The following is a 20,852-nucleotide window of genomic DNA, read 5'->3' on the forward strand; positions in this document are numbered from 1 at the left end:
TTTTATTTTTCACTCTTCTCTTCTCATCTTTTCTCACAATGTAAATTAAACTTTGTTCAAATATGGATATACTTAAGTTAAAAAATGGGCTCCAATAGATAAGCTATGTTTATTTAAGGAAAAAGAATGAGGTTAGGATTTTTTGCTATTTATAAAATAGATTGAGTCGTCGTTGGTATTTTGTTGCTGTCAAATTGCCTATTTAAAGTATTGCACCTCTCTCTTTCTCTACATTTATGACTTTTGAATTAATAAGAGAAAAGAAGGGCACAAATGTGGTTGATTTAAATCTGGATTTTGACCATCGATGTCAAAAGGATAGACTAAATAATTAGTAAATAAACAATATTATTAAAAGAGTAAATTGTTACACTTTCGTAATAATATATCTCACTTTTGATTTTTTGAATTATATCCTTACAACTTTGGTTAAGATTTGCTTTATTTTAATTATTAATATTTAATTGATGCAAATTATTAATTATTAAAATTAGGTCTTGTTAACTATTGGTTTAATGGTACTGTTTAAGGAATTAATAAAAAAAAAATTTCAAAAAAATACATTGAAATATATTAAAAATTTATGGATAAGAATTTTTTTTCCAAATTTTAATAAAAATATATTTTAAATTTCTTAACCAATATCCTTAAGATATTAGTTAATATTTTTCTTAAAATTAAATCTTTCACTTTAAGCTTTTTCAATAATTAATGTAAATATAATAAATAGATGATCTAAAATTAATTTATAAAAGTTGACAAAGAAAAATATAAAATATACAAATAATAAAACATATATATAAAATAGTATAACTGAAGTCATTTTTAAATTTTTTTTTTCAAATTACAATCTCGTTAATTATTAAGCAGATTTAAGATGAGAAACTTAATTATATAAATTAAATGAAGTAATTAAATTGTAACTAAACTAAAATATATAAATAAGAGTACAATTAAGGGATAGTCATAACAATTTGATAGGAAGTCAAAGGTACTTTCATACAAAAGTAGGTATGATAATTAAAATCGAATTTAAGGTAGGGATGACTTAGTTCTATCCGTTTAAACCAATTTTTTTTTGTACAAAATTAATCGATTTGTGTTAAATTTCGGTTGAGTAAAGTTATAAATAAACGAATTTGATCAATTAATCCTTCAAATCAAATGGTTAGGATGAGGACAGCTAAAAAGTTAACAATACTACACTTCTTTTCTCTTTCTGATTTACCTTCCATACATAGCTACGACACCATTAGCCACTAGCAATATTATGCTTATTGTGCTTCATTTTTGACTCAGATGGTGTGCTTCATCTTCATCTTTTAAACTAGTTTAAATCACTCGTTTAACCTGATATATGTGTAACCCGCCACCTGCCCAACTCATATGATTATTTAGACAGAAGCGATTCAAATTATTAAGAGATCAAATTGTTTCGGTTTCATATTTTTGAACCCAAATCCATCCATACCTGACCGCTGCTCAACCCTATCAACCCTATTTAGAGGAACTTCTTATTCAACTTACACATGAAAAATCTATCCCAATTTGTAAAAGAGGAGTTGGGAGCAGGTTATATATAATTAATAGTTTTTATGAAATTTTAAGGATAAGAATATCACAGCAGGTAATTAGGTTATGTATTTTATATTTTTTATAAATTTTTTTTATAATGAGTGTGTTCAATTCTTGAACTCATTTTTAGATGAACTAGCTAGATAATAATTTTAATTCAAATAAAATTTAACTTCTTTAATGAATTTGTTTTTTCTTAAAATTTTATAAACTCTTTTAATATTTGATATATGATATTAAATATAAATTAATATTATAAAAAATGAGTGACTTCTAATTATATATCATTATTTTTAAATAATAAAAATGTTATTAAATTAATATAATGTATTTATGTGATAATATACAGTGGCAAATCTAGAACCCTAAGGTTAGGGGGTGTAAATTTTTTATTTTAAAAAATTAAAAGACTAACAATATCATCATCATATAAAGATAATTGTATTAATATTAAAATTCTGATATTGATAATAGATAATAAAAGAAAAATTACATACTTACAATTGTCTTTTGTGTGATTTCATGTTTTGGAATCGTTGAATGACTAGCTCATTATCAATTCTATTGAGTGCATCTCTCTCAATATAAGTTATTAGACAATCATTCATCCACGATTGCGAAACTGGTTTTTCACAATTTTCATAGCAGAAAAGGCCATTTCTACCATTGTTGTGGCTATTGATAAAATCATTGCTAACTTCAAAATAAGATAAACAAGTGGATAAACAATATGTCTTCTAATTTCAACCAACTTCTCTAAAAGAATGGTGATTCCTTTCAAGGATGCAAAATCGACATTACCACGCATATCAATAATAAAAGTCTCAAGTTGATTATCAAGCATCACTATATTACTTGAAGAAAACTCACGTGGATAAAACTTGGCAAAGTCAGTTAGTCTTCTTTTATCAAAAGCAAAGAAGCCATTAGATGGATTTAAACATGCCATACAAATGAGCAACTAAGTATTTACCTCTGTAAAACGATCATTAAGTTCTTGAAGTTGCATGTCCACAACAGCATAGAATAATTCAACTCGATAGTGATGCTCTACTGTGACAACTTAAGCTTTGTGATCTTCCCTTGGACAAAAAAGTATCTTCCATATTAGAAATATGAATGGTATGCACATTATAAAATGAAATTGCTTCCTTCAATAAAGAATCAAATCCACTATCCCTCATATTCTATAATTGTTCCTTTGTGATGTTAACCAAATTCATAGCATTGATTATGTCTTGATCTTTTCTTTGTAATGCTTGTGATAGTTCACTTGAAATACCCAAGACTTTTTTCATCAAATGTAACGTGAACGCAAAATCAAAATCTTCTATCAAATATAAAAGACCATTGGCTTCGACTCTTTGATCGACATTTGATCCATCTTATTTTATAATTTTAAGAACATCAATGATTGAAGAATGCATCAAAATCAAATTTATCAAAGTTTTATAATGTGAACCCTCTCGAGTATCAGTAGCTTGTTTGACACTAGTTTCTTGATTCAAACCTTGCTCATTGGGAATTTCTTCTTTTCTCAATGCCTCTTTAACTTTGGCTATTTGTTTTTCATAAAGCATATCATGTCGTTTGCAAGATCCCCCAACAACATTTAATAAATTGGACACTAAATTAAAAAGAGAGGCAACTTGAATGTGATTTTTTGCAATGGCAACTAGTGTAAGTTGTAATTGATGAGCAAAATAATGTACATAAAATGCAGATGGATTCTCCTTCAAGACTAAACTTTTAAGACTAGAAAATTCACCTTACATGTTACCAGCACCATCATACCCTTGTCCACGAATTCTTGACACATTAAGCCCATATTTGCAAAGTAATTCATCAATTGCCATTTCAATGATAAAGTAGTAGTATCCTTAACATGCACCATGCCAACAAAGTTCTCAACAATACTTCCATTTTTATTAACATACCGCAAAGCAATAGCCATTTGTTCTTTATTTGATATATCACGACCATCATCAACAATAATAGCAAACAATTCTTCTCCAATATCATTAATAATAGCATTTGTGGTTTCTAATACAGCAACATTAACTATATCCTTTTGGATCAATGGAGCAATTAATTGATGATTTTCAAGTGCATTTCTCAAGATAACATGATTTATTGATTCATTGTGATCTGTAAGAAACTTGAGAAGTTCAAGAAAATTATTAATAGAATTGATTGATTCATCATGGCCATAAAATGCTAATCCTTACTTCAATAGAAATCGAATGCAGTCAATTGATGCAGTCAAATGCCTTCGGTATAAGTCACGAACTTGTTCATACTCATGCAATGTTATTGGTGTTATAGGATGAATGAATTGAATAAGAAAGTCCTTAGATCAAATAGTCACACCTTCCCTTTCACACATCAAGTGGATTAGTGAAAAGAAGCCAAAAATGAACTTGTTAGACTTAATTAGTTCTTTAAAATTTTCAAAAATTACTTTTCTCATATTATGTTCATATTCATGACTATAACAAATAATAGTTTAGTTCTATTTATGCTTTAGTGGCTATCATGCATAACTACCATGAAAGAACTAATAAGAAAAGTGCACCAAGCCTTAGGAATTGGCTTAAGTTCACTTATGACAAACTCTTTGAGTTTTTTAGTAGCATCATTGATCCATTAAGCACCATGTATGCATAGTACATTCAAAATTTTCTTAGCTTCAAATTTGTGAAATTCTCTATGGAAGTCTAAAATAACAATATTCAAGGTAGTTATAGTTTGTAATGCATTGATGACTTGTTTTCCTCTCACGAAGGATCTTGTCATTGGGCCTTTAAAAGTGAATTGTCTTGCATTAGCATATAATTCTTAGGTCAAAATATGCCATCCTTTGCCTTTTATGTTGCAAAATTAGTTCCATTTTCTCTTCTCAAAATTGATCAAAATGCCAATACATACTTATTTTTCAAATATGAAGTTCCTCTCTACTATTGTCTTTTTTTTAATAATAGTATTAAAGTAATCAACATGATTTATAGATATGAATCTCTATTCTTTTGCTTCATAAGAGGAATTGCTCATAAGTTCTTTTATATGCAAAAGAGATGGTGAACATTGCACTTATACTCTTTAGTGTGAATTGGAGATGAAGATTTTTGCTTCTTAACTTCAAAAGTTGTGTCATTATCTCATTTATGAGGTTTATAGCAAAAGTTATGATTGCTTGAATTTTTCTTAATTTTCACTTAACACCTTATTTTTTTTCTTCAATTTTGAACTAATTTGAGTGAGAACATAAATTTATAAATTCATTATAAAATGAAAGAAGTGTAGTAAATAAAAATCAACTTAAAATTCACTCTCTAACTACCTTAAATAAAAATACCAAAATAATTTCTACTAGATGAATAGTAATACTCTATAACTAAATGAATCTAAATTGCCACATCTACTATTTCTATAAAACTAAAATACTCCTATCCAAAACTAAGTGAATTTTATTTAATTTCAGATTATGCAGATGCTCACAACTTGTCAATGAATATTAACTTTTAATAACTATCAAAAGTTATGAAATGATAATTTTTTAATTTTTAACCTACAATAACAATGTAAAATGTTATAGTAACATAAACCAAACAAATATATATTCCTACAATGTGCCTAAGTTGATTACACCAACAATGCAAATATGAAAATTACGTAAAAGATACAAATTATGCTTAAATGAAGGAAAACAAAATTAACTACCAATAACAAGTTAAAAAAGCAAAAACTAACTTTAATGATAAAAATAGAAATATTGATGACAACATAGAAGCTATATTTCTCTATACTAAACCTAGAAGCATTTGAAACTTAATTTAGGATTATTATCCTTGGTAACAATGCCAATTTGATAAAAGTTGCTTTTGGTCAAAATATTATGCACAACTAATATAGTACTAGGCAAGTCAATCTATGTTGTATTCTTATAGATAATGGTCAAAAAATTAAGTATCATACACATGCTAAAACGAGGTTTAAGTTGATTAATTAATAGCAATTAAAAACTTAAAACTAAATTAAAGTATTAATAATAATGATTAATAAATTAATTCTGCAACACTTTTATTTTATTATTTGTTATTATTATAATTTATATTAGTTGTTTGTACATGTTGTTTGAAATAAAGAGAATTTGATTGGTGTAAACTGCAGAAGGTTTTATTGTAGTGAGACAAGTCGTCTAGAATCATACTCTTTGGAGCCCTCTTGCTGTAGCGAGAAGTGGATAAGAATTACCCAACAATATTCTCGCTGTAGCCAGGATTCTTGCTGTAACGAGATATTCTCTCGCTGTAGTAAGAATCTCTCATTGTAACTAGAATGACAGACAGCAAGAGAAAAATATTGTCTGATTTTTTGCTATAACGAGAAAATCGCGAGTTTAAGAGGTATTTAAAGAACTTCCGTCCTAGAAACCTTTATGTAGAACCAAACAACCTTCTTTCTCTATTCTCTCCATTCTTTCCCTTTCCCTTCTTAGAAAAAACTCTTCCAAACCCCAAACTTCTTTCAAATCCGAGCTTGAACATCTATTCCATTTAGATTCAAGTAAGTTTCTCAGAGCTCAAATATCTAGTTTCATTCTTTTTCTTCGATTTTTTCTTTCTCAAATGAGGTTTACGTTGAAATACTTCAAGAAAATTTCATCTTTCGGACGATATCCTCCATTAGGACAGTGGTACCTCTCCTTTGGATTTCTAAGAAAACTCGACTTGAAAGACCTATTTCTAGGTAAGGGAAGTTGATCCCAAACTTTAAGTCTTCTTTATGTAATTTAACTTAGAAAACTCAACTACTTGATTCTAGATAGCAAAGTTACAAGATTTCCTTGAACTATAGTGTTAAAAAGGGATTTTTGGAGAGAAAACCTTGTCTTAAACCTTTAACTCCAGTATTTTCGTTTTGGATAATAGAACCACATTGATTATTAAGATTCTAGTACTAAGAATGAATTTTAGCATGAGAAACTGATAGCTTATTTCAGAAACTTTCTAGACAAAATTTTATAGTAAAGATTATAAGCAACTAAGTTTTTGAAGTATTTTAAGATTTTACCACCATTATATATGTACTATTAATATTGAAATATTATGCTGCATGATATATACATTAGAATATGACAAATTTTAGGATATGCGCTTTTATTAATACTGAGAAAGTACATATATTAAGTTGTACGCCTAGGCTGAGTCCGAAGATGTTCGACCTTCAATACATTATATTGATTGGATGATGTGACATTGTTTGATGATTCTCTGTATTAGACTGATATGATACAATATATATAGATGATGTTTAATAGTTGATGTATGTCAAAATGAGTGAATTTATATTATTGATGGAAGTGTTTGACTGATCTTAAAAAAAGAAAGAATATTATGTATAAAGGAGATAATATCACATGATTATGAAATTATGAAATGTGTGTTTATAATACGTGAGTCATAACTAACTGATAGGTGTGAATATGATATGGGTATTGTAATACATCTAAGGATGTACTTATAATACATGTATTGTAATACATGGATTTATATAAATCATAATTCACGTATTATAATATGCTGATTGATGAAAAGAATGTGAAAAATGAAATGAGAAATGTTAAGAGAGAAAATGTAGTGTGAAATATTGAGAAAATAAGTGTCATGAGAAATACTGAGACACTATATAGATAGTTACAGAGATACACTGGGAGTATAGAGTCCGGAGAAGATTTCAGAAATCTTAGAGAAATAAGAATGGTGAATGCTAATTGTAAGTGGGTGCACAATAATTTGTTGAAAGTAAAAGTATTTATAGATCACACACTCATTTCTTGACGAGACTCTTGACTATACTTTTACTAAAAAGGGTCAGGTCGACACACGTTGTATCTATGTTATTGCGGCTAACCAGCAACTATCTATAGTATGAAGAAATCACAAGGGCAATGATGATAAAAGTGTGATGAATGTGAAATAGTATAGAGATTGTGTGATTATTATGTATATATTGTAACATATCAATTAATGTTGTTATGATATATGTGTTATAATACATTAACGAGTGTGATTGGAATACATGTATTGTGACATATTGATTGATGTGATATAATACATGTATTATGACATATAGTTCAGTGTGAAAATGTATTTGCTCTGTTATGAGAATGATTTGTGTGTTATTGTTAACCAATGTAGGTTAAAATTGTATTAGATAATATTTTCAATGTTATATAATATTTTCTGGTAAATAAGGGACTTAGTAGGACAGAGAATACTTACCTTTACTAAACATTTTTAGGGAACAAACTTTGAAGAGAATAAAAGAAAGATTGATTTATTCTACGATTATAAATTAGTGATATTGAGAGCAAAAACTGTTCTATAAAATTTAAATTATTAAAAATTGTAATATTTCAATAAGCTTCTAGTTTAATTTGAAAAGTTATGTAATTGTTCTAAATATCAACTTTTGAATTCATAATACTTTGATAAGTTGAATTGTAAATATTAATTTAAAATGTATTTATAATATTGATAGTTAGTGATTTTAAGAAGTTTGTATTTATTTTAAATAAAAATTTACTCTATCAGAAGATAGTATTGTTTATGTTTTAAATTTATATGTATTTATCGTGGATTGATTAAATTTTTAAAATGAAAGTTTGACTTTTCCTTAATTCTTTAAGCCGTAAAAGTAAAAGTGTTTACTTTAATTATTTTTCTTTAATATAATTTATGTTACAAATTCTCTATTCAATTTAATATTAAATCTTATCATAGATTACTAATTATTAAATATGAATTCTATTTTCACTCTTAATTTGATTTAAGATGATTAATTAAGTATTAATAAGAATAAAGAAAATTCATATTATGAATAACACAAAATGTTCATTGAATTTAGGTTAGTTAATCAAGTGTCTTCTAATCCTAATTCAATTATCACTAATTTTCATTCAAACTCATTCACAAAGTTGAAGCAACTCAAATATGATTATCAACCCTAAATTTAACTTGTAAAATTAAGTATTAATGTGGTTAAAAGTTCTTGTTAATTATGTATTAAAGTTTTGAACATAATTCAAATATCATCAAGCATGAAAATTCAAAAAAATACAAAATCTAAGAACATAATTGAGAATAAAAGACAATAAATTCAATTTTGATTAAGAACAAAACCTCAGACTTCAGTTATTGAAATAGAGTTGAAAAATCTATCTTTAAGCATTTAACCTTTGATATTTAAATCCATAAACGCTTAATGGATAAAATATATAAGAATGTAACGAAGAAGAAGAAGAACCAGAAACTCAATTTGAAATCCTAAGTCTGAAAAATAACAAAAGAAATTCAAAGGTACAAAAAGAGAAAACTAAGTTATTTATAGTAATCTTTATTAGCTTTCTCCTAATTAATGTAATTATAAATTGTCATGGACCATTAATGGATTTAGATAGGCCCAACCAAGTTGTAATATAATGATTTTGGCCTACAACTATATGGCTTTTAACTTGTGAAGGAAATATCTTTTAGTTCTAAAATCAATTTTCTGTGAAATTACAATCAAATTGAAGTTCTAAAAAATAGTTTGTCAATGAACATAGGTTAAAGATACTAAAAGTTTTAAAATTAGCATATTTTTGTTATTTAAATCCAATTAAGGTCACCACTAAAAATACAATTAACTCAAAATAATTAAACATTGATATCATATATGTCAAGTTACAGTTGATAAGTATGAATATTATAAACTTACCAATTACATGCTTTCTTGAAAAGCCTAATGATTCTAGAAAACATCGTAGGTAAATTTTAAGAACATGAATACAATAAAGTACAAAAGCAACCAATGAATCGAGGAAGTTGAACTATTATTGAGGAAAGCAAAATTACACTTATTTAAAATAAACAAAATTGTCTTTTTACTAATTTCTCACACCTTGCACTAAAATAGAAAAAGAACAAAAAGCACTTTTGGCACAATAAATAATCTATTTATATCAAAAGGATTTTTAAGACAAGCAGTCTATTAAATCTAATAGATATGTGAATGGGTCTAACATAAACTTGTCATCTCTAAGTTATATAACAAAGACACACATCTATGCAGAAAAGGCAAAAAAGATTATTATACACGAATTTCAAAATATCAAAATAATCTAACAATCCTCTTTATCTCTTGTGTAAAAAGCTCACTATTTTTAAGTTGATAGAGTGATTGAAGAAGTTTAAACAATACTTAAGAGTGTGTTTTTTTAAAAAAGGCATTTATTAAAAATAATTAAAATTATTTATCTTAAAATGATTTGTGCAATAATACTTAAGTCTATAATATTCTATGATTTATGAAAAATAGTAAACATAGTTATATTAATTATGGATAAACAAATATAAATTATTTTGTTGTTTTTACTTCTTTCTACTTATAGTCCTCTCCTTGATTCATTTATTTTTGTAGTTAAGTTAAACTTATTATTTTTAGAGAACTATCCATTTCTAAGTTTACAAAAAATACATTTAACTCCGTTTCTCTTTCTTTTCAATCCAAAACTTCAAACACCGAATGGAATAACAACACACAGAGTTAATTAAACAACTTTAGACACCTATTGCACATAGCAATATAAATGTAAGCACAATAACCACAACCAACAACATGAAAATTTCACACCATGTATTGCATGCTATATATGGTTTAATTATGAACTCCAATCGTTTCTTTATTTTTTTTATTAAGTACCAAGCATATGGGCCTAAACTATGACATTGTCTTCACGCATTGTGTTCTTAAATTTAATAATTGATTGAGAATTCTATTTCATAACATGATTTTAGAATAGTCTCAATCATGATCTCGTCGATGCTCACTATAGTTAGAGTACGGTGGGTTCGCATAATACACACCCAATGCCACGTGCATCTCTATACTGTTAGAACTTTGCTCACAATCATAATTTCAAGGCTTCCCCATTGGATCAAGCTTATAGCACGAAACAATGTATCCATTTGTAACTTTCCTTGCAATAATATGCATAATGATGCGTGAACATATCGTAACACTTTACTTATTAGAGTTTAATAATTTTTCTTTCACTCAATTTGAAAAATTTTAAAAAAATAAAATAAAAATACCAAACTTCAAACATGTTCTGTTTCTATAAAATCACAAAATATATTATTTTTTCTTAATACATAAGTTACACAAGGGTTAAACGACTTATAGTTTGTACATAAGTCATGCCACCCTATAGCAACTTATACCTGAGTATATTTGTGATAAATAGGGTCATCCTAATCACTAAATAGAACATAAATCGCTTAAGATTGATGCTATTTATGTTAACATGAATTTTAAGCACGAAACATATATTTTATAAATTTTTTAGTTTTAAACTTTGAAAGAATATAACTTTTTTCACATAATTCTATTTTATACAAATTATACGTATATTTTATGTAAATTTTTTTGAGATATATGTAACCAAATTGTTTAAGGAGTTTGAATCGATTTTTTTTCCTTTAAAATTTTAATATCTTTCCCATTTTTACTAACTTTTAATGTTTTTATGCTTAGAATATATTTAAAATTTTCTATTTATTTTATTTTAAATATAACCCCATATGGATGCAAGACAATGGAGGTAATTCAAGCTTCCAACTCCAACATCTCATCCAATGAGAGTAATAATCCACATTGGTTCAAAACCAACAGCTAACTTTGGCTGCATCAATATCCCATCGTGGCTCCAGTTCATTAGGCATCTGTCGAAATTATTTAGTCTTATGGTTAATAAATAGAATACCACAGTTTGTCATAAGTGCCTTATGAAAGGTCATCATAATCATTTGCTCTGTTTGTTTTGCTAATGTTCTCTAAATTCTTTTATTATTATTTTCTGTAATATATCTTATTCCTCTACTTTATCTTTTCATTCCTTATTCTACGTCTAATTCCTTAAGGAATCTTAGTTCCTTCTTGTCCAATTTGAATTTTCTTAATGTTCTTTCTTAAATTAAATCTTATACAATCTCAAATTTTAGAATCCAGCTTTTTTGCAATTTGAATTACTTATTTCTCATTTAGTTTCTAAAATTAATTTGATTCAAATACTAATAATTTTTTATTAAATTAAATTACTTTTATTAAATTTCAAATTAACTCCTCTAAACTTTCAAAATAAAGCTTGAACTTCAAAAATATAAAAGAGTATTTTAGAAGACATCTAAAAATCTCTAACTCTTTATTTTTGAAAACTCTTTAAATAAAATAAAGTCTCTTAATCCCCTTCTAAATTGAAATATAATTCAAATTCTTTACTCTCAACGTTTGTATGTCATTATATAAAATTATTAATTTTGTAATTTGATTAAAAATCAACCTCGTCATCGTTAAAGCTCTTCAGGCTAAGTTCTAAACTTGATTTTTCTTGGTATAATTTTAAAGCTTCTTCAGAGGTTTCTTAATTTTCTGTGTTCAAAGTAATATCGAAAAGGTACTTAAAAGTTTTTCGGAAAGTAGTCACATGTGTAACATTTAACCTAAAACATAAATGTCAAGAAAAATTATATAAAAATTAGCACATTAAAAAAAATGAAAGCCAAACAACGTACGTTTATTTTATATCTGGTAATGTTATTTTCACGCACTGTATAAGTATTAGAATAGTTGTTTTACATAAATAATTAAAATATTATATATAATTAATTTATATTTAATAAAATTTATAAGTTTGAAAATAATAAATATTATAATTATTAATAATAAATATAGTAATTTAAAATAAATTATAAAAATTCAAAAATAAAATGAATATCAAATTAAAAATAAATATTTAATGTAAAAAAGTTATTTGGCATGAAAAAATAATTCCTAAAAGTCTTATCGTTTGACAAAGTTTCTAAAAATATTTTTATTTAAAAATTTAGACTCAAATTATATATAGAAATTTTATTTTGCAGTATATCATATAACGTTTTAATATTAAATTTTTTAATTTTATTTTATTTGATGTAATGAAATATTTTTTATGAAATATAAAATCCTTTTTAATTTATATATTTTATTAGATTTAAAAAATTATATAACATATTTTAATTTTTTATTTACAAAAATTAGTTTAATAATTCTCAAATAATACGAAAAAGTGTTATAATTACCTTAAAAGATGGACAAAGAAACAAATTTACATTAGGGGTTATAATTTAAATAGTATATATATATATATTTATATTTTAAAATATATATTAATCGCAAAAATGGTTATTTTTTATTTTAATCTCTATATTTTTAGAAAATTTTATTTTTAAAATCTATTACTAATATGATATATTAAAAGAATGTCACGTAAAAGTTTTTTCTAGAACACATCAATACTTGAAAATAACAGTTTATAAAAATATTAAGGCTAAAGTAAAGAATGTTTATTCAAAAGACTAAAATAAAAGCTTTATCAAAATATAAAAAGTAAAAAGTATATTTAGGTTATTTAAAATTAAAATAAAATAATATAGAAAAAAAAAGGTTATTGATTGATTGAGGTGGTTTTACAGTGTCTTTTGAAATGGCCCTAACTCCTAGGCAAGCAGATCTATTGTTGTCTACATTCTTAATAGATCACAAATATTACGAAACCGGTTTAGCTGAGCCTGTTCCCTTCTTTCCCTAGAGACGATGGAACAATTGCATTTGGAGCAATGGAAGCAACAAGTTCAAGAGTGGTGGCGCGTGGCTCTCAATCGTCTTCGTGAAGTTCCCCCAATTCAGCTCTACGTTGCTGCCTCTGCCCTTCTTTTCACCACCATTCTCCTCTTCACAAGTCACCACTTCCCTTCCCTTCTCTTTCCCTTTCAATTTTTCCTTTATCTTCGTTGACACATTTCGCTTCCGCAGTTCGCTTGTTGAAGCGCGTGAAGTCCAACACCATTGTACTCACTGGTCTCTCTGGTGCCGGCAAAACCGTTCTCTTCTATCAGGTAGCTTTCTCATTATCAATATCAATATCAATCTCAATTCCTTTTATTTTCACTTTTCGCTTCTCTTTCATTTATATACTTTCTGCATTCTTCTTATGTAGCTTAGGGATGGCTCTATCCACGAGGGTACTGTTACCTCGATGGAACCAAACGACGACGCTTTTATTCTCCATTCCGAAACAACCCAAGTAACGTCTCATCTCAGCTTCTTCCACATTGTGCTTCTTTATGAGCACATTTTAATTTACCCCTTAATGGAATGTCAAATTAGTTGAAATTTGAAATTATTATTTATGTCAGTGTGTTTCTTATGGTTGTTTGACAGAAGCGGAAGATAAAACCTGTTCGTGTTGTTGATGTTCCTGGGCATTCGCGGCTTCGACCGAAATTGGATGAGTATTTGCCTCAGGCTGCTGGCATTGTTTTTGTTGTTGATGCTCAAGATTTCTTGCAGAATTGCCGTGCTGCTTCAGAGTAATAGCTTCTGTGCCTCGAGTGTTATGTTGAATTGTGTGTGTGTGTGTGTGTGTGTGTGTCTGCGTGTTGAATAATTGCCCTGATATTGAGGAAGAAGAGGTGTCGGTTACGTGGCGTGAGCAAGGGTTCTTGTGTTTTCTAATTTGATTTTTCTTGACAGGTATTTGTATGATTTGTTGACTAAGGGAAGTGTTGTGAGGAAGAAGATTCCGTTGCTTATTCTCTGCAACAAGACGGACAAGGTCACTGCTCATTCCAAGGAGTTCATCTGCAGACAGATGGGGAAGGAAATGTAATGCTTCAAGACTCTATCGTTATTCTTTGCTCATTTGATTGTTTGTTGATTACTCTATTGTTGCATATTATTGTTTGAAGTTGATGAATTATGTAACAGTGAGAATATGTGCTACGATAAGTGTTGAAATTATGTAGAGGGGGGAAAAGGAGGTAAAAGAGATTAAGGGTGCATTTGAAAGAACTTATAAAAATAGCTTATAACTCTCAATAAGCCCTTTTCAACTTATTTCGATAAGTTATTTCATATAGTTTATCAAAGTAAGGACTTTTCAACTTATGTCAATGAATTTTATCGTAAGTTTTAGTATAAACCACTTATGCAATAAGTGCTTATTGAACAAAAACTTAAGTTGATATCCAAATGCCACCTTTAGATCGAGATTGACTTTATTTGATAGACAAAAAATAAAGTAGTAGCTCTTATTTACACTAATACTAGATCATAATCTCAACAAAAAAAAGAAGAAGAATGAATCATGGAAGAAATTACTCCGAGAGAAAATCTGAAATATTCTAAATTATTTTAAGATACAATCTAGATAGTATTGGATTTGGATATTCTTAATATATGGTAACAGTAAGGTTGTTTGCCTTGTGACCTTGGTGGTCATATGTTCTGGCCATTTACTCAGCCTTTCCTGTCACTGGTGTAAATTTGTGTACATTAGGCCATCTCCAGATCTCACAATAGTGTAATAGATTAATTTATGATGACAATGTGCTTCAACTGGCAATTATTAGACAAGACTAATGAGTAACAGTGCTCAACTTTTGTCACTAAAGTGCTGATAACTTGTTGAGTAAAGAAAGGGCAGTTGAAATGAGAATGTTAGTGGACATATGAAAAGTGGTTAGATTATGATATTATTGACAAAGTTGGAGTTGCACTGTACCTGTTGAGGGGAAGATGATAGAAAGTTTATTAAGGTGCTTTGGTTATGAGAGAAGACCAAGTGAGGCCCAACGTGAAAAGTCGAACTAATGGAAGTATGGAACATACTGTAGGAGTAATTTTTGAACAGGACTTGACTGTAAATGGATTCATTGATAATTTGGTTTCTAGTAGATATTTGACCCATGTGACCAGCCTCACACAGACAGATAAGGCTTGGTTGTTGTAGATGTTTTCTACAACTCTTTTAATACTTTTGCATCTATACATTCATATATTCTCACTAATTTCTTTCTATTATTAACTATAGTCCTTGTAGCTTCTTCCTCATAATTATTTATTTTTCAACTCAAATCAACTGATTGGTTAATTAATTTAAAAAATATGTATTATTCAATCTATGACCGTCTTAATCCTTTTATCTTGCTCCTTAACTCTTGCTATCCCTTTACAGTGACAAATTACGAGCATCAAGAAGTGCAATATCAGCAGCGGACATTGCAAACGAGTTCACCCTTGGGGTACCTGGAGAACCATTTACTTTTGTCCAGTGCTGTAACAAAATTACAGCTGCAGATGCTTCTGGTCTAAATGGGGATATATCTCAGTTGGAAAAGTTTATCAGACAACATGTGGAGCCATAGCTGAATATTATGTAGGTAAAAGTAGGGATCAGTATGTTGGGATCAATGAAGTTCTTGATAATTGGAAGTTTGAGATGATTAACCTATATTGATTCAACTAATCGAATAGCAACATGCTTTAAATCATTGCCCTTGACTTTGCTTTCTGATAAATTTGGCATCCCTTTTTCTTTGATTCACCTTCATTTTTCCATTTGCAATTTTGAATCACTTTGGATATGATCTACAAAATATGTTTGCAAGATGTCGTGTTAAAATATCCTTTCCCCAATCATCCAATCATGCAAGCATCGTGCATTGCAGATTATACGATGGATTGGTTCCAGACTAAAACTTCACTGTCTAGTGAGCCCAATGTGGACGACTATTGTAAAGGCCTTCTCTCAAACATCTCTCCATAGCTTGTTGTACGCTCAATCAAGTAAAGTTAGTATAATAGTATTTAGCATAAATTAGGTTGCGGCATTCAGACAAAGAACCACTGCAACGGTTCTAACCTCTTATGGTTTTATTGCTTTCTTTGGTGTGGGGAACCTGGGAGTTGTGATCCTCAAATTCAGGACCATGGATACATGGGATGAAACCAATCATATTTCATCCATTCAAGATAAATATGGAATTTATGAAGAATTAACGTATTCTATTTTGCACACTGGAGCATGGTGCAGGCGTTTGGTGTTTATATTTTAGTGTTTTGAGGACGAAATGATGATAGACATCTTCAGCTCATTGTGAGTTAGCCGGTAGTGCTTATTAATTAGACTTCATGATTATACTAAGTTACCAAAATTACCGAGATGATATAGTCTTGTGCACTCTTCTAAAAAATAGAAGATTAGCAGAGTGGGTAAAAGCTAAGGATTTGCAGTAATAGTAGTGTTCAATAATGCTTTTTTTTTCTTTCTTTAAAGGGGGTGGGAAGAGATGATTTACATATCAGCTGGGATTATCTCAATCTGATCATCAAAAGGGTTTTGCTAGGCTAAAAGGGTAGTCTTCATTCAAAGTTGTATGTTGTGGAATATGTTTTCACCGCTCAAACAGGGAAGACCCTGGAAAAGATCTTGACAACCACGAGTGCTTCATCCTCACTATTAAAGCAAAGATGCCGTAGCATGGAAAATGCATCAAAGCCACAGCTAAATACCTGAAAGATCAGTAGGGCAAGATATATGTATGATTATTTGAAGAGTAACTGACTAAGATTAATTTCATTTTCAGTTGCTGCACTTAATAGTCAGTAACAATTAAGGAAACATATTCAAAGTTACACAATAATGTTTCTTGTTCCCTTGTTTATTTTAATTCTTTCATACTTGAAAACATTGACCAAAACTTAACAAAAATTCCAGTAACATTAATGAATGTGTTTGAAGTAGTTTACTTTGGCTTAAAATTGTATTGCTTTTAACAGCTTTTTAAGTGGGGGTCCACTTAGATATCAAACCAATCTCTCAAGTTACGCAAATAATTAACATTATGATCACATACGAAAGGATAAGCACATGTCAGTCAGGGATCAAAGTATTATTTATACTTTAGATGAGTCTACTTTTCCAAAAGCAAGGTCATCAATCAGCAATGTTTAACTTTTTGAAACAATGAGAAGACAATCATTTCAGCATTTGACAAATATAATTTGAGAACTTACCATAAAGGTGCATAAGGGGATGACAAGTCAAGGAAAGGATAAGGCCACCTGTAACAACGGTTATCAAATTATAAAGGACAGCACACTCTTGTATAAAAAGAAAAAACAAAACTACGGACACTCGGTTTTACCAAATTGAAACGCAAGCATGGATGATCCACTGAAAAATCACAAATATAGCCGTCCACAAGACAAAATATGCAAATCGAAACATTGGAAATCTCTGCATGTTTTAGAATAAATAGTTGTGAATTTGAAGTTTTGAACTTGATGCAGGGCCAGAAATAAAAAAAAAGAACTTAAAAAGCAAAAATGAATATAGACCATAAACTGCTAAAAGCCAAACTCACCATGCAATTCAATGATGTGTCACCAAGGAGGAAAAGAACATTGATGGAGTGCATACAAAAAATCAACTGCGACATGAAAGATGTAAACATTTTTAGATGAATAGAAAAAATAAACAAATAAAAGAAATAATCTTAATTATCGTAGCTAAGAACCAGCCTATTACTTATGACTTAAAAAAGTTAACTTTTTTACATTTGTAAACCCATTCACCTTTCTTCAGTCTAAAATGCTTGGTCATAATTAAGGTATTTCAAACAACAGATACCCATTAATCACATATTTCATGAGGTAGTTGATGTTTAGCAGATGCTGGCAAGCTAAAAAAATGCTTTGATGTTGATTACAATGTCCAGAGAAATATCCTATAAATAAAACAATGAATTACTTAAAGCAAAATTTTAATGGAAAAAAGGAGAAAATTATGAGTACTGTTTTCGCAAATTTCAGAAAAAAAAAATGATACAGTTGCTGAAATCAAATTATTTTAATTTTATTACAAACATGAAACTAAGTTAAAAGGTCAACACTCTCCAACAAAGTTATGATATTCAAATATGAAATATAACTTCGGAGCCAAAAAGGATGAACGAGGGACCATTGACAGGGTTGATCATACTTACAAAATCGAGACTGTAATCTTTGGATGTCAGCAACGGATAAATTATGAACCAGAATACAGAGTCAGTGAGCACTACAGCACCTGCACAAGTCTATACATTTCAAATAAAATTAGGAAAAAAAAAATAATTATATCAATAGATTGCCTCCTGAAAGGTGCAGGATGCATTACTACCTAAAACGTCTGAAAGGGAACTTTATCATTATTTTTTTTCTGAAATTTGCGATTATCGATCTTGAAATATACTTCTGATCTTTTTTATAGGATTTGTTTTTGAAGTTTTTCTTAGTCCTTTTTATAATGTTTTTTTAAATTTTTCTGTTTATACAATAATATCCTTAAGTAAAAATGTATTAAATAAAATATACTGATGGTATAGAAAATTTATATTATCTATCAATCATAAATTGCCACAAAATTATTTATCATTATTTTATGTTATAATTATTTTAAAAGTTATGTCTAGGATAATTTCTATTGACAATGTTAAGATAACAGAAGAACAATTGTTTTAAAGATAATTTAAAAATATAGAAATTATTAATAAATTTAATAACAGTAACTAAGTTAATTAAATTTTTAAATTATTGTAGAGTGGTAAAAAAATCCTCTATACATGACCGAAGATACCAAAAGCCAGCCAACCAAGAGGCATTATGTGGCGACCCAGAAATTCAAAATGTATGCACAACGGCAACCCTTCATCTCAAACAGCTAAAATTGTTCAAATTAGCTAACCATTTGACAAACATGAAGTGCCTAAACCTTTTCCAATTATATCCAACTTCTTTTCACAAAACCAAGATTAAAAGTTTAAAAACTCTGTTACATGTCAAGACTAAACAAAATTTATATTCAAAGCAAAGTTTGTAGTGTAGTCAAAGATAAAAGAGATCTTTGATGTCGATGCCAAATATGTTAAAATAATAATGTTCGTGCAGGAAAAAAAAATTGCACCAACTAAATCATTAAAAAAATTACCTGAAAAATTATTTGAAAAATGTAACCCCATAAACCAGCAGTTTTCCTTGTATAAGCGCCCAGTTCTGCATCTACCGAATTACCATTCACTGTGCTGCTCCCTATTTTTTTTTGTTTTAAGGAACATCCATGTAAGGAGAAATATGATCCAAACTGAACGCAAAATTCAGAGGACAAGTCAATTACATCATCATAATAATATAATTTTTTACTACAATGTATGAGATGGAAATGTGAAGTGTTACCCCAAAGTAAATAGTGACCAAAGTAAAGGTCCATCTGTTCATCGAAAAAAACAAATACAATTAGAATATTTATATAAGAAATGTTCTATTGTGACTATAAATAATTTGACCCTTTTCAGTTTGTTTTATTTTTTATCCCAACAAAAGATATCATGATAAGCGCTTCCACTTTTTAATGGTAATTCTTCCATCCTCGCCAAAACTTATCTAAAAATAATATAAACATTAAATAATTATACATTTTTGTTAATATCATACTTAAGGATTAATTTTAAGCAAATATAAATAAAAACTACTTGAGAAATAGAGCATTTATTATATCAAAATATAAAAGTGTAAAAATTGGTTTTTTTTCAAATAAATATTTTTAGTTTCTTAAAATATGTTAACAAAATCAGTAATTATATAACAATGTCTCTAGCATAATAACTAAGCTGGCAAAGGAACAGAAGTGAAAATTAAGCAAATAAAGAAATGCACTACTTTTCTAATTCATTTTTCACAAAAGGGAAGACAGTTTTTGTTATTTCAAGAAAGAATGTGTATACATTGTTCAATCCATCTTATCACTGAACAGAGATGCAAAGAACACTGTGAGTAATATATCATTCATTCAGTTATGCTTAAAGAAGCTTACTGAGTGTAGTAGTAAAATATGCCGCCTCCATCAGCAGCCACACTTGCAATGATCAAAGCCAAAAGCACGATAAAACAAATGATTCTATAAATTAGCAGCCAAGAAGGATCAATTCCAATAAGACATGTATTCCATGCTTCATCCTCATACACCAATCCAGCATCTTCTCCTTGATTTTCTCCTCTCTCAGATCTTGATCTATTGAATCCCTCATACTTTAATATTAAAAAAAATGCTAGAGCCATGGAGGATAAAATCCATAGTGCACAGAAGAAGAACCTCCAATTCAACCAATAACTTAGAACAGTAGTATCTGAAGTCATGGAAGGTTGCCATGTATGGCTTGAGGACCCTGATAAGAAACTCATGAGTTATGTATGATTGCTTCAGAGTTATATGTATCTTCTTGATGTGTTTCATAGAACACTATGCACAATGGTGTAACAACCACAGCAGGATAAAATGGATGGAAATGAAACTTCAAAAATTCTACAAGCACATCACA

At 28.6% G+C, this 20,852-nt stretch overlaps 2 protein-coding genes and 1 pseudogene across 2 annotated transcripts; 1 reads left to right on the forward strand and 2 right to left on the reverse strand.

Moving 5' to 3' along the window:
• Positions 1–2,762: 2,762 nt before the first annotated feature.
• On the reverse strand, positions 2,763–11,342 carry LOC113859591 (annotated as a pseudogene).
• Positions 11,343–13,124: 1,782 nt separating this feature from the next.
• LOC113858030 (signal recognition particle receptor subunit beta-like) lies at positions 13,125–16,176 on the forward strand. Its single transcript, XM_027490436.1, has 6 exons — positions 13,125–13,396; positions 13,471–13,553; positions 13,655–13,741; positions 13,879–14,027; positions 14,191–14,322; positions 15,674–16,176. The coding sequence occupies exons 1-6, from the start codon at positions 13,252–13,254 to the stop codon at positions 15,861–15,863; spliced, it is 786 nt and encodes a 261-aa protein (XP_027346237.1). The 5' UTR covers positions 13,125–13,251; the 3' UTR covers positions 15,864–16,176.
• A 681-nt stretch (positions 16,177–16,857) lies between these two features.
• Positions 16,858–20,706, reverse strand: LOC113858031. Its single transcript, XM_027490437.1, has 8 exons — positions 20,348–20,706; positions 19,711–19,744; positions 19,466–19,618; positions 18,486–18,575; positions 17,865–17,930; positions 17,646–17,737; positions 17,515–17,562; positions 16,858–17,010 (listed from the first exon to the last, which is right to left on the reverse strand). The coding sequence occupies exons 1-8, from the start codon at positions 20,668–20,670 to the stop codon at positions 16,893–16,895; spliced, it is 924 nt and encodes a 307-aa protein (XP_027346238.1). The 5' UTR covers positions 20,671–20,706; the 3' UTR covers positions 16,858–16,892.
• Positions 20,707–20,852: the final 146 nt, after the last annotated feature.

The sequence above is a fragment of the Abrus precatorius genome, unplaced genomic scaffold (genome assembly GCF_003935025.1).
Source record: "Abrus precatorius isolate BTA unplaced genomic scaffold, Abrus_2018 Scaffold2, whole genome shotgun sequence".
Taxonomy (NCBI): domain Eukaryota; kingdom Viridiplantae; phylum Streptophyta; class Magnoliopsida; order Fabales; family Fabaceae; genus Abrus; species Abrus precatorius.